This window comes from Scomber japonicus, chromosome 23, assembly GCF_027409825.1.
Source record: "Scomber japonicus isolate fScoJap1 chromosome 23, fScoJap1.pri, whole genome shotgun sequence".
Lineage (NCBI taxonomy): Eukaryota > Metazoa > Chordata > Actinopteri > Scombriformes > Scombridae > Scomber > Scomber japonicus.
In genome coordinates, this window is record NC_070600.1 from 24,287,419 (window position 1) to 24,302,263 (window position 14,845).

The window sequence follows — 14,845 nt, forward strand, 5'->3', positions numbered from 1 at the left end:
CACAGTTATTAAAATACAATATAATCACACACAATATAATAATAAATAAAAACAATAAAGGAATAGTAAGAGCTCAATTTAAAAACTAAAATTAGAATAAAAACAAATAAAAAGTAAAAAATAAATAAATAAATAAAATAAAATAAAATAAAATAAAATAAAAAGTAGGAAGCCAAGGATTCTCGCCTAGCTGGGACTGAACGCCAAGGAAAACAGATATGTTTTTAGTAGTGTTTTAAAATGCTCTACAGGCTGTGCAGCTCTAACGTGGAAAGGTAGGCTGGTCCACAGCTTGGGGGCCGCCACTGAGAAGGCTCTGTCCCCCCGAGTAGAGAGTCTGGACCGAGGTACAGCCAGGAGCAGCTGGTTTGTTTTCCTAAGTGCTCTGGATGTACTGTGAGGCTGTACAAGCTCTGATAAGTAAGATGGTGCCAGACCATTAAAACACTTAAAAACATACAAACCAAAAAGTCCAGAAAGAAAACACAAAATCATTGAAAGTCCTGATGAGTCATGTTTCTGTCTGTGGAAGTGGCGTCAAACTTTGCCCCCCCCCCCCCTGCAGACGTAACACACACCGCTGCCATGCATTATTTAATAGTTTAAATACACACACACACACACACACACACACACACACACACAGACACAGACACAGACACAGACACACAGATTTAAATCTGAACCTGCCTGCTCGGTTAAAGTTGTCCTCCAGTCCTGTTTTAATATGTTTTTAAAATACTCCAGTCTGAATAATAATGTGTGCTCAGTGTTTCTCGTTACATTTAAAGACTGAATAGTGAAATATTTGTGACCTGGAGGCTTTAAGTTCTCACATCACACCTGTGCTGGACCACGATTTGCTCAAAACTAGCTGTGATGTCACAGATCATGCTCATAGAGAAGGTTTCCTCCTTCAGCAGATGAATGCTAAAACAAACTCACACATGAACAGCTCTCAACAAATACTGCTTTCATTCATACGCTCATCTTCTGTAAAAACATCTTTATTTTTAGAGCCGAAAACTTAAACCTGTTAAAACCATAGACTGTATAGAAGAAACGGACGTAACATCCGTGACGTCACCCATTGGTTTGTGGACTGCTGCTCGGAAGCCAATAGTTTCTAATCTAGGCAGCGCCATCTTGAAAATTTCAGGTGCATGCTGGGAAAAATTAAAACACGGATTCTACTTATATGGGCATGAGGCGGAGTCATGGACGGACGTATGGACGGGATTAACGGCGGAGCGGGGAGGCTGCAATTGGTTGCAAGGGCTGGATCTCAAGGACATTGGTCAATCAACCTGTCAATCACAACGTAGCCACGTAGCCTGCTTTATCGTCACATATAAAATCAGGGAGGCCAAAATGTCCCAAATGAACATCATACTGCATTGAAGAAGGCTTTAAACTAGCGATTGAGACCATAAACACATTTTGAAAACGTTTACTGAGGTTAGAAATCAAGTGAGAAGTTGGTGAATTCTCCATTGACTTGTATAGAGACGGTCGCCCCCTGGTGGCCTTTTGATAGAATGCAGTTCTAAGTTACTTCCGCATTGGCTTCTTTTCAGAGGACAGGAACTCCCCGCCTGGTTAAAACTGAAACCTGTTCATCATTTTAAAAGGAGAAAATCAGAATGAGAGAAAAGCAGTATTGTATCATCAGTCACAACAGAGATGGAGATATTGTTGCTCTACTGTACCACTGCTGTCTGATTCCACTACACAGCCTGCACGTGTTGTAGGAACCTGACAGGAGAGCAAAGGCCACACACACACACACACACACACACACACACACACACACACACACACACACACACACACACACACACACACACACACACACACACACACACACACACACACACACACACACACACACACACACACACACACACAGTTATGTCTTGCAGGCATGTGATGTGATGCAGAGATGGGAGGTGACTGGATACCATCTGGGACTCTCTCTCTCTCAGCTTCCATCATAATGTACATATCATATATACACACACACACACACACACACACACACACACAGATATAAATCTATATTTTCTATTTTATTTATCTTCTACTGGTCCTTTATGCAGCCGCTCAGTTCAGCCTCTGACTGAAACAGGCTGTTTTAGCTCCTGTCTCTTCATCTGTGACGACACTTTATCGCAATAAATTAAATTTTTTCTACAACATAGACTGATTAAATAATAATATAAAATAAGATTGATCTCCGTTTTTAAATCTTTGAAACATAATTAGAGAAGACGTTCGACAGATTTTCATTAATAGGTGAGTAAAATCTGCAGATATATAAATATTATGTTTAAAAATTGTGGAGAAACATACATTATTAAATATTTCTTTATTTACAGAAAGAAAAAGAAAAAAAAAAAATATATATATATATATATATATATATATATATTTCCTCTCTGTGCTTTCAGGCTCTGTTCTGTCACTAAACCTCTTTCTCTGCATCCATTAGTGACGTGGTCGCCATAGTGATGTGATGGCACAGCACCCGCCTGCAGGGACAATGTCATGTGACCACACACACACACACGGGAAGTCAATTAACACAGAATAGTGTTATGTAAGGCAGCGCTAAGCCTCCCAGCAGTTTCTCATTGATAAAAGCAGAAAGGGAGAGAGAGAGAGAGAGAGAGAGAGAGAGAGAGAGAGAGAGAGAGAGAGAGAGAGAGAGAGAGAGAGAGAGAGAGAGAGAGAGAGAGAGAGAGAGAGAGAGAGAGAGAGAGAGAGAGAGAGAGAGAGAGAGAGAGAGAGAAGACAGAGTGGGGCGAGTAAAAAAAAATCTGGATCCCAAAATCTAAATTTCCACTTACACAGAATAAAAGCATTAGTTTCAGTGTGTGTAGTGTTACTGCTTCACTGTGACATCCTACTGCATGTGACTGTAAGCTGATATATAACATTAAATAAACAGAGCTGCGGGGCGCGCAGGTGGTCGAGTGGTTACAGCGCATGCCATATACGCAGCTGACCCCGGTTCGAATCCCGATCGGAGGTCCTTTGCTGCATGTCACACCCCCCTCTCACTCCCATATTTCCTGTCGGTCTACTGTTAAATAAAGGCGTCTATGCCAACAAAATCTTTAAAAAAATAAAAAAAAATAAACAGAGCTGCAACAATAAGTCGATTAAATTAAATAAACTGTTTTCTGTAATCGTTGTAATGTAATGTGATGATTTAAGGTTCTCGTACTGAGCAGCTTTCACTAGAATGGCGCCGCCTCCAACGCTGAACCTCTTCATTTATACAGTAGATCTGTGTTGTAGATAACTTCACAAGACCTCGAGGGCAAAGTGCTCAGTTTAGCAGCCAGTCTACGTCCCAACCCTCACCTATGGGTAACGACCCAAAGAATGAGATCACAGATAAAAGCAGCCCAAATGAGTTCCCTCCAGAGGAAGGGTCAGGAGTTCAGACATCTGGGTGGAAGGCTTGGAGTAGAGCTGCTGGTCAGTAGGCTCCTGGTCCAGTTAGGATCCTGCTGGACGCCTCCCTTTAGAGGAGACCCAGAACATGCTGGAGGGATTACATATCTGTCCTGGTCTGGGAACACTTTGGGATCCACCAGGAGGAGCTGATGAGCGTCGATGGGGAGAAGGATGTCTGGGTTTCATTGATCACCCTAACCCTCTGCGACCCCGGCCCCGGATAAGCTGCAGAGGATGGATGGATGGATGGATGGATGCACAGGACTCATATTGAGTTAATGAAGTTCTGGATATCCAGGACCCGTTTGACAGGTCAGAGTCGGACAACTCCTCCCCCTCCATCCATGGATCATTTAGGTCGCTCCTAGATTCATTTCTGTCTATTAGACGAGCCCGAGCATAGCCGTGACTCTTTTGGTTGGCACCAAGGCGATCCCAGGGTCCATTTCCCTGTTTCAACCTCCCTACTGGCAATAGATGGACTCCTCACTCACAGTACCAGCAGACCAATAAGACAGGATCCCGTTTAGCCTTGTTTTCCTGCTATGACCAACCAGCTCCCCGCCTCTCAAACCGGACTCATCAATGCTTTCCAAGCATCAGCGGTCCATGACGGAGTTGTATCCCCCGTCTCACGTGCTCTCAGTCCTAAACTGCTAGTGGACAAGAATTTGGCCTTCAGCACGATTCAAACGTTTGCTTCTGCTATCTCACACTGTCACAAGGGTTTATCCACTCTCTACTGAAACGCTTCCTCATCCTCCGCATCCAGAAACACCAATCAGTGTCACGTTCTCTGGATCCTCAGTGGGTCTTAGCACTGGTTTTATGCATGCTGGTTAAATCCTCTTTGAATCTTTGCATCAGGTTCTGTTTAAACCCCTGTGACGCCAGCAAATAGAGTTGGTATCATTAGCTCGTTCAAAGTGGAGAGCGATAACTCTGGAGTGGTTCTTTGCCTCTTCTCACAACTCTGAGGAGGAGGAGGCCATGTCTCAACCCTTCTGCCTGGTGCATGCACTGGTCTGCTTACTGCCATCCCCAATATTTGTTTGTGCATTACAGAGAACAATGTGAGGCGGTTTTACAGGCCTCTCTCTGCTCTGGGCTGCTTCCCCCCGAGGGCATCACAGTGCTTCCTCCACAACTCTGCACTGAGGAATGACAGTGGAAGACATTTGCATTGTGTCTTCTCGGTCTTCCCCCTGTTCTTTCATTCCTTTTTTATCAGCAGGATATCTGCCTCTTTTCTATGACTCCCTCCGTACTGTCCTATCAGAGTGATGGATATCAGCTCGTTGATGCATGGAGAACTGTTTTTTCTCTCTACTCTGCTCTGTAACAATGTGTAACCTTCATCTTTGCTTCCTCACAGCAGCAGGTTTTGGTTGCAGCCCTTCATCCCCTCATACTGTGCCTCTTCTGCTCCTCGCTGGACTGCTACGTCTCTGCTTCCTCACAGCAGCAGGCTTTATCTGTTCCCAGCATTCATTTCTTCAGACTATGCCTTTGGGGCTATTTTGGCTTCTGTGATGCATCATTACGCGTGATGCGATGGCGGGGCATGGTTTGGTTTCTCTCTGAAGAGTGTGTGTCTGTGCTTGTGGTACCAGATGGACTCAGTGTGCCATGGATCAGATCCAGTTCACCTATTATTTCAAGTGGCTAAAACCACCTTGCCATTTTGTTTCCCAGCCAAAGAAAAGAGAGAGAGAGATAGCGTGAGCAAGCTGAGAGAGAGAGAGCACAGCGGAGTGAGGAGAGAGAGAGCAGCGGGAGAGAGAATGAGAGAAATAAACTGTTATATTCTGATTGGTTCATGGTGGTTAGGTGTTAAATCCATCAAACACCTGATAGATGATTTACTGTGGAAACATTTTCCTCCTATTCAATACATCCAACTACTACAGCAGGAAATACAACCAGAACCAATCTGTGTGTTGGATCTGTGACTCTGGCATTTCATGTTGCATTCAGGTGCACCTCGTAAACTCTGATATCTAACATTAACAATGACTTGGTGCTGATGGAGGGTTGTGACAGTGGTTGTTATGGTTACTATGATGAATCTTGGAGGAACTGATGTGAGATAACTTCAGTGTGGAGTAATCACTAATGTTTACTGCATTTAAACAAAAAACTACTAACAGAAACTTATACTCAGCATGACAAGGTTGTGTGTATAAATATATTCCTTATTAACACATTTGTCAATTATTTTATTGATTAGAGGATTAGTTGTTCAGTCATTAAAATTTTCTAAATGGTAAAAAAATCTTGATCATTGTTTCCTGAAGCCCAAGACGACGTCCTCGCCAAAGATATTCAGTTTACTGTCAAAGAGAACTAAAGAAACCAGAAAATATTCACATTTAACCCTTAAACAGGCAACGTGCACCAGAAGATACAGACTCTTTAACCTTCATGTCGTCCTCCCAGGTCAAATTGACCCCGTCTGTTTTGACTGTTCCTTCCTTCCTTCCTTCCTTCCTTCTCTCCTTCCTTCCTTACTCCCTTCAATCCTTCCTTCCTTCCCTCCCTCCCTTATGACATTCCTCTTTTTCTCCTTTCCTTCCTTCCTTCCTTCCTTCCTTCCTCCCTCCCTCCCTCCCTCCTTTCCTTTCTCCCTCCCTCCCTCCCTCCCTCCCTCCCTCCCTCCTTTCCTTCCTCCCTCCCTCCCTCCCTCCCTCCCTCCCTTCCTTCCCTTCCTCCCTCCCTCCCTCCCTCCCTCCCTCCCTTCCTGTATGTGCCTTGAATTGGAAGAATTGAAGCTTGCCGTAGGTCTTTACTTTGATAAAAATGATAAAATAAGTTTAGAAACTAGGATATTAATGACCAGGCAAATCAAGAATGCATCTTTATTAAATCAAACATTCAATTACGTTTTTTTTTTTTTTACACCTCATTCTCCATTCCTGCCTGTTTAAGGGTTAAGAAGCTGGAATTGGATCATTTTGACATTAAACTCCAACATCACACATCATTGTAACTATGAAGCTTTGTATGTTGAACTGAATGTCAGTATTTTGCTTTTGAATTCATTATTTAGTGAAGTACAAATTTAGTTTTATAATGAATATTTCATCAGACTCCTCCTGTGTGTGTGTGTGTGTGTGTGTGTGTGTGTGTGTGTGTGTGTGTGACCTATATCCCACTGCTGTGAAGATGGTCTCCTGATTTCCTGACTGACTCTACTCACTGAAAAAACTGAGCTCCGTTTGCTTTTGGTTCACACTGGAGATTTTCCCAAAACCACCTCCACTCCCACAATGCATCTGTGGCGACGATAGCTCAGACTACGTTGGCAGAGGACTGTGGGAGCGTTGGCGATGAGACTTCACAGCTGAGTCGTGTAGACGTGGGATTTAATTAATTATCTGCTATATCTTTCCTATAAATACACGTCTGCTAATGTGAAACACTCTGATCTCATGTTATGTAACAATGGCTCGACTAATTAAGAAAATAATATAGTTTACTGTTTTATATTAAAGGTTACAGCAGGTCTGTTTGGTTGAACTGAGCGGCTACTTAAAGGACCAGTACAAGATAAATGAGAAGTTTTTAAACTGGAAACCATGTAAAGATATTCCAGTAGAGACCATGAGAGGTCTTCTTTAAGAACCTGGGTGCTGTTCAGTCTCTCTCCGTCTCCTCCTGTCTCTCTCTGTCTCTCTCTGTCTCCTCCTGTCTCTCTCTGTCTCCTCCTGTCTCCTCCTGTCTCGCTGTTTGTCTCATTTTCAACCATCACATACCTTTCTCTCTTTTTCTGCTTCAATGTCACTCTGAAAGTCACTGCTGTTTATCTAAATGTTATGTAACCACCCATTGTGTAGGTCTCTCTCTCTCTCTCTCTGTCTCTCTCTCTCTCAGTGTTGCCATAGCAACAGAGAGTGCAGCATCTCTCCTCCAGCGCTGTGAATAGAGACCAGTCTGCAATGTACCAGTCACCCATCCATCCATCCATCCATCCATCCATCCATCCATCCATCCATCCATCCATCATTCACTTCCTGTTAGTTTGCTCTGACCTCTGACCTCTGAGATAAAGGACGTGACCCTCATTCATCAAACAATCCTAACAGCGTTCACTCACAACGTCTTCCAGAAACATCCTAAATGTCCTGCAGCCTAACATCAAACATGAGATTATTTAGACTTTAATGTTATAACTTGAGCTTTTTGGAGTATTTTCCACAGTTTGACTTTTATAAAGTTTAAATGGTTTAAATGGTTTAAATGAAGTAGTTAATTATATTTGTGCATTCCTCCGTTGCTGAGTAAATTATTTATTCGTGCTTATAAAATGTAATTAACGGATATTGCCAGAAAAACAAACAAACGCTGTCTTGGACACCAATCAAACGCATCACATCAAAAACAGGCCAATCAGATCATCAGCATTCGGGGCTTTAGAGAAAACATTCAGGGCTGCAGCGCCAGAAGCACCTCATCTAGCTCTGCCCAACGTTCAGATATAATATTATTTTACTGTTTTCCCAGTTTCCCAGAGTCAAAACTAATACATGCCTTTAGATGTTTTTATGTATTTGGTGAACTCTGACTCAAAACTCAAACTGTGGAGGTGAAAGCTTTGTCTGAAAGGAGAGCAACAGTCTCAGACTTTAAAAACTCTGTCACACAGTGTTCGTTCAATCAATCTTTATTTGTATAGCGCCAAATCACAACAGAGTTATCTGAAGGCACTTTACACATAGAGCAGGTTCTAAACCAAACTCTTCAGGTTTTAACTTTAAAAAGACCCAACATTTCCTTTTAACAGGAAGAAACCTCAGAACCAGACTCAGAGTGGGCGGCCATCTGCCTCCACCGGTTGGGGTTGTTGCTTTGTTGAGGCATTGTAGCATCTGTATTAAATAAACAGGGCTTGGAGGATCTGATGACTGAATCTGTTCTTCCTCCCTGAATCACAACTTTACTTCACAAATACCAAAACTAATGACACCATTTCACTTTCAGCCACTAGGAGGAGCTTCACGTTTTTCGACCACCTCCACCTTGTGCTGGAGTAGAACCTGCCACTGCTGCCATCGGCTACTTTGACTCGGTAGTTAGTTAGCCTGCTAGCTAGCTGACTGGCAGTAAGTTAGCCTGCTAGCTAGCCGACTGGAGGGAACATGGCTAAAGTCCAGCGTGGTTTAAAACCTTCCAGAAAGTAAAGGATAATGTTGTCAGGTGTGAATTACGTGGAGCAGAGTTGAGCTACGGTGGCTTCACATGGACAAAAAGCTGCTGTGAGGGAGACGGACCTGACGCTAATCACCAAACTAGTACTTCAACATCTGGAACAAACGTCTCTCAATGCTAACATGATTGTAAAGGAAATGCTCAGCGTTGTTTATGATGTTATATTTTTAAGGGCCTGTAAGACTTTTTGTTTTAATTAATGTGTTTCTGTAAAGAATTGAAGGCTGATTATCATTTAAATTAATAATAGCTTGTGCAGTTAAAGCTTGCTTCTTATGAATATTGAAAGTTATTTTTTAGAAGCATGATCTATTTAGCTCTTGAGAATGTCGGCATGCAGAGAATAATCAGTTAGTCGACTGTGAGAAAATGGGCTTGTGCACATCTCTACTTCTTATGTCCCCTTTGTCACCCGGTCAGGGAGCAGATTACTCACCACGGTAACCAGATGGCGTGCGGACACCACGGCGCGCTCCGGCTGCTCCTCGTGCTCCGGCCGAGCCAGCAGGTCGAGGGTTCGCTGGCCGCTGGCCTCCTGACGGAACCGAGACTTTAAGAGTGCAGCTGGCATCACTTTGGCTACCTTAGCAGGGTGCTGATGATGAGGACGGTGGTGAGGATGATCAGGATGATGAAGATGATGAAGATGATGGTGGTGGTGGTGGTGGTGGAGGACGTGGGGCTCTGATGGGTCGTCCACATCGTACTGGGGGGTCAAGTCCGGCTGAGGGAGGCGAGTAGAGCGACGTGAAGGGAAGAGACGCAGCTCAAGATCACCAGAGGACGATTCTGAGAAGAGAAAGAAAACAGGAAGTGATGTCATAATAATCTTATGTTCTTATATTGATCATTGATACATTATCTTATATCTTATATTGATTTTTTTTATGTTTTCATGAGTGGAAATGTGAGTGTGTTTCATATTTTAATCCATCTAAAGCTGCAACTACTGATTAATTTCATTATTGATTCATCTGACTCATTATTTTGTCTATAAAATGTCAGAAAATAGAGAAAAAGATCCTATTAAATCTCATCATGACGTCTTCAAATATCTTGTTTTTTCCAATCAGTCTAAAATCCAAAGATATTCAGTTTACTATCATGTAGAAAAGCTTCAAATTCTCACATTTGAGAAGCTGTACCAATGAATATTTGGTGTTTTTTTTAACAATTAAATCATCAAAAGAGGTTTCTGATTAACTTTCTGTCAATCAAAACATTTGCTGGTTGAGTTTCTTCTTTTTTGGGTTTGGATAGTTCATAAGAAATCTGAAGACATCACCTTGAACCATGAAAAAATATATATTGAGTATTTTTCACAAATTTCTGACATCTGACGGACGAAACGGTTCATTTTGACAGTTTTCGGAGGGGGAGGTTTAGCTAACAAGTCAATTCAGACTTCCTTTGAAATGTCTGGAGGAACAGAAGACGGTTTTATTCTTTTCCTTTTCATGCCAACGTTCCTCTCATGTCTGAATAAGCGCTCCTCCAGCAGCAGGACTCCCAGAGAGAGACAGCAGGGACAGAGATGAGAGCAGGAGATCCCATCTGTCTCTCTCTCTGCTGTCACAGTGTCTCCGCCCCCCCACCCCACATCGACTCAACTCACCCAGCCATGATGAATGTGAACACTACATAATTCATTCTGAGTCTGTATTTATCCTGGGAGGAGAAAAAACAACAGAGCAAACTGCTTTTTATGGTTGTGGCAGCAGCGTTGAGCTTCTCATTCACAGCTGCTGACGTTCAGACTGAGAGCTGAAGCACCTGAGATTAACCCGTCCATTTAACTAATATACAGAACAGAAGTCAGCAGCTGCTGGATCTGAGCCCAGACTGCTCCGTTTCCAGCAAACACCAGTAACTGCAAGCTGGAAGTCACAAAGAGAAGCTCATAAACAGTCTCCCATCAATCTCAAACATGCTGGCGGATACAGGCATATGTAGATCTGTATTCTAGATAGAACCCATCATAAAGACCTCGGCACCATATCTACTTCTGTAAGACGATATAATAGTGTTGGTTTTTTTGTCAATCTACTAATCGATGAATTGACTAATCGTTGTCATGAAAAACAATTATGAATATTAGTTGCTGATTTACTACTTAAGGCCCAACCTCAGTCAACAACAAGTAAAATACTGTTCAGACCGCACGCAGCCAGCTCGACTCTGACCTACAAGAAATCCATCAAATGTAAATTAATCAGAGGTTGTAACTCCATCAAACTGAACGTCAGACTCTATCCAACCTGGCTCACACTGTCGCCCAATTCTAAGAGTATTTGAGGCCAATTTGAGGTTAAAAGCTCGCTCAATCTTCCAGTGTAAGCCCAACATTAGAGAATAAAAACTCTGTTATAAAGCATGGCCCAAATGCAACAGTCTGAAAGGAACAAGCACAAAGAAACCTTCTGACTGGCTGGCTGAAGGTGCAGCAGGTGCAGCTCATGCTATCAGATTGAGGTTTTGTGATGTAGAGCTGACGTCTAGAAGTGCTAGTTGGACAGAGTGTTCATCCAGGCAGCTGCTCCAGTCGACTGTCTGTTCATTATTAATTAAAAACACACCAACAGGAAGACAGAATGGAAATATGTGACTTCTGTCTACCAGCCTGTCTGACAAGCAGGTTTTTCTCGGCTGTCTCTGTGCCAGAAGTAAGCTCCATAAACAGGGAGAGAAATCATGAAATATAACTCTGAATATTAAAAGTAGAAACTATGATGTAAAAACAACTTCTTGCTTTAGAAATAGAAGTTTTTTAGGCTTCTTTGTGACTGAGCTTAGAGTCAGATTATCCAAATGAACATCGAAGCTGTGTTTATGTCTGTAATGATTCCTCCTGTTCATACTGACCATTACATCCTTCATAATGTTTACAATGGAAGTGATTAGGCTTTACGCCGATCTGACCGGCTATATCGGATCGGCCGATATTTAGCAGTTTATGTAATTAGTGAGATCGGCTGTAATGTCTTAATTCTCCGATCCGATCAATGTCGTCATGTTGAAACTTTTTGCAGATGCTCCCGTTGCATAGATACAGATGGCTTGTGTTTTATCTGTCTCATTTACTCCGAAGAAGTTCCACACCACCGACATGTTTGTTTGAATCTGACAGCTAGTTTTGAGCCACAATGTGCCGGACAATAAAGTTTTTTGAATCTTGAATCATGAGCTGTTGGATTCAAACAAACATGTCGGTGGTTTTGGGACTTCTTCAGAGTAAATGAGACAGATAAAACACAAGCTATTTGCAATCTGTGCAACACTAAAGCGTGGACAAAGAAGACGTGATCGGATCGGTGATCGGTTTATTTAAACTCACTGATCGGTGATCGGCCCCAAAAATCCTGATGGCGTAAAGCCTAGAAGTGATGGAGGACTAAACCCACAGTCCTCCTTCTGTGTAAACATGGATTTAAAAGTTGATCTGAAGCTAATATGATTCCTTTACTATTAAAGTAAGATCAAAAAGTCTTACATCATTTTTTCATAATGTAATTCTTAGTGTGTCACTCACTATAATGATTCAGTGATATGTAATTGTGATTCATGTGCATGATTTGAGTTCAAACTGGGATCAAACTGGGAAGAAGTGTGACTTTGTCCTTTAAACTCCAACCTGCGACCCTTCGTCCTCACTTGTGGACATTACATTTTGGGTTTTGCTGGACCTTATACTTCATACTGCTAAACTTTGACCTATTGTCCTCATTCGTATATGCGTTTTTGTGCCACCTAGTGGTCGCAAAAGCACATTACAGTGTAAAAATCAGAGCAAAAAGTAAATCAACCGCTGAACTCCAGTGAGAAGTTAACCAGGTCCAAAACTTCATCACATTTTATAGTTGAAACACATTTATTTATGCTTAATAACATTTGTAGTTTGATATATTGTCCAAATTTGACACTACGACACTGCTTATTCGCGTAAATGTAAGGAAATAATGAGTTTTATACACTGCTGAATTAATTTTGTTATACAGTAAAATAAACCCAGTGTCTCCATATGAGGACATTATTTATTTCAAAAATTACTTCACGTTCAAAGACGATGCTTATAGTTTTTGTGCTTATCAGGTTTTACTAATAATCCTAAATATCTAGGAGAAATTTAAAAAAGCAGAACAAACAGAAGCTCAGGTCTCAGGAGGTTAAGTGTGTTTAGACGCTACAGCTGTGATGATGAGAAGCATCAGTTTAATAAGCTCTGAGTTTAATGTAAGACAAACACAGATGCATCTAGGGAGCTGACACAGCTTCTCTCTGACATCTTTTCTCCCTAACGACAGCATCTTGGTTGCTATGCATGATGCTGAGCTGAGGCGTGCTCTGACTGGATGGAGGGGTCAGCCCTGCCTCGCCTCTACGGGAGCTGCCAGCCAATCACAGGTGGAGCTGGAGAGGGCTGACCCGGTAACTCTATGGGGAGACACCACACACACTCCGACTGTCTGCCTCTATAGTGTTAATATGACACCACACACACTCTGACTGTCTGCCTCTATAGAGTTAATAAGACACCACACACACTCTGACTGTCTGCCTCTATAGAGTTAATAAGACACCACACACACTCTGACTGTCTGCCTCCATAGAGTTAATAAGACACCACACACACTCTGACTGTCTGCCTCTATAGAGTTAATAAGACACCACACACACTCCGACTGTCTGCCTCTATAGAGTTAATAAGACACCACACACACTCTGACTGTCTGCCTCTATAGTGTTAATAAGACACCACACACACTCCGACTGTCTGCCTCCATAGAGTTAATAAGACACCACACACACTCTGACTGTCTGCCTCTATAGAGTTAATAAGACACCACACACACTCTGACTGTCTGCCTCCATAGAGTTAATAAGACACCACACACACTCCGACTGTCTGCCTCTATAGAGTTAATAAGACACCACACACACTCCAACTGTCTGCCTCCATAGAGTTAATAAGACACCACACACACACTCCGACTGTCTGCCTCTATAGAGTTAATAATGGCAGAAACCATTTTTTATCTCAATAAAAGTTAGTCCCCCATTTATTCTGGACTATCTCACAAGAGCCCCTACAGAGTGGGAGTTCTCCTCCTATTAGAAACTCTCTGATATGAGTAAAGCAGTCATAGTTTTTGGGGCTCAATTTGTACAATAATCACCACATTTAAATAAATATGAATCTATTACACTGAACATACAAGTCTATATTAATCTCTCTGTCAACAACATTAATGATTAACAGTTAGTGGAGCTTTGAGTTGAGATGGTTTTTGTCCCACTACAGTCTGGTGGGTGTGTTGAGGATTTAGCAAGCTGGAGTCAAGGGTAAACATCTGAGAACGGGAGGACGCTTAGTAAAATAATACATTTATATTTCTATAGAGCTGCTGAACAGCTGAGATGAGCGGCTGGTCACTCAACCTTTCACATGTCTGAAAAATGTTGCTTTACATTTACAAACAGGCGTTATTCTGACAAACTGACAACATATTGGGAATCTACATAGTTACTTTCTCTCCTGCAACTGTTTTTGGTTTAGCTCGTCTGCATTCTGGTCTGAAAAGGAAGTCCAGGGTTTCGTCATATGGAAGTGGGCGTGTTTTAATTTAAACTAGGTTGAAAAGATGAGAAAGACTTCACTGTTCAACACACCGAGCAGTTGCAGCGTTGTTGAGGTGAGACAGACTGAACACAGAGTCATTTTCTTCACCTCAGAGTTGGTTTAATTGTTTAATGCAAACTAGTCCCTGAGTGATGGCGGGTTACATTCCTCTAAGAAAGGTCATTATATCAAAAACTGTTGGAGCCGTTCTAGAAGACGAACTACAACATAACTCTAGCTTTTGCTGCTGTAGACTGTCTGAGTGCTGCTCTGCCTTCTTTCCTTCAGTATCACCTGTCGGACTTTTCAACAAAGGCCTTTAGGTCACATAGGCAGAGAAACCTTTGCATATATTAATGTTAACAGTCAACACAGCTCCGTCTATTCAGAGCTGATTAGAAACTATTTTTAGAGATATGAAGGAAGCAAGATGGCTGACTCAGCACGAAACACATACACCATGACATAATTATCAACATTTATAGGTAGGGGTGTGCCATATGACGATATTAGATCATGAACGATTAAATTGTCTCCATAATCTGCCTTTACAGA

General features: G+C 42.1%; 1 protein-coding gene across 1 annotated transcript in view; it reads right to left on the reverse strand.

Moving 5' to 3' along the window:
• ptprr (protein tyrosine phosphatase receptor type R) overlaps nt 1-14,845 on the reverse strand; it is a 50,884-nt gene that overhangs the window by 32,589 nt on the left and 3,450 nt on the right. The window contains 1 exon segment of the mRNA XM_053343987.1: nt 9,110-9,462. Within this exon segment, the coding sequence (XP_053199962.1) occupies nt 9,110-9,462 (353 nt within the window).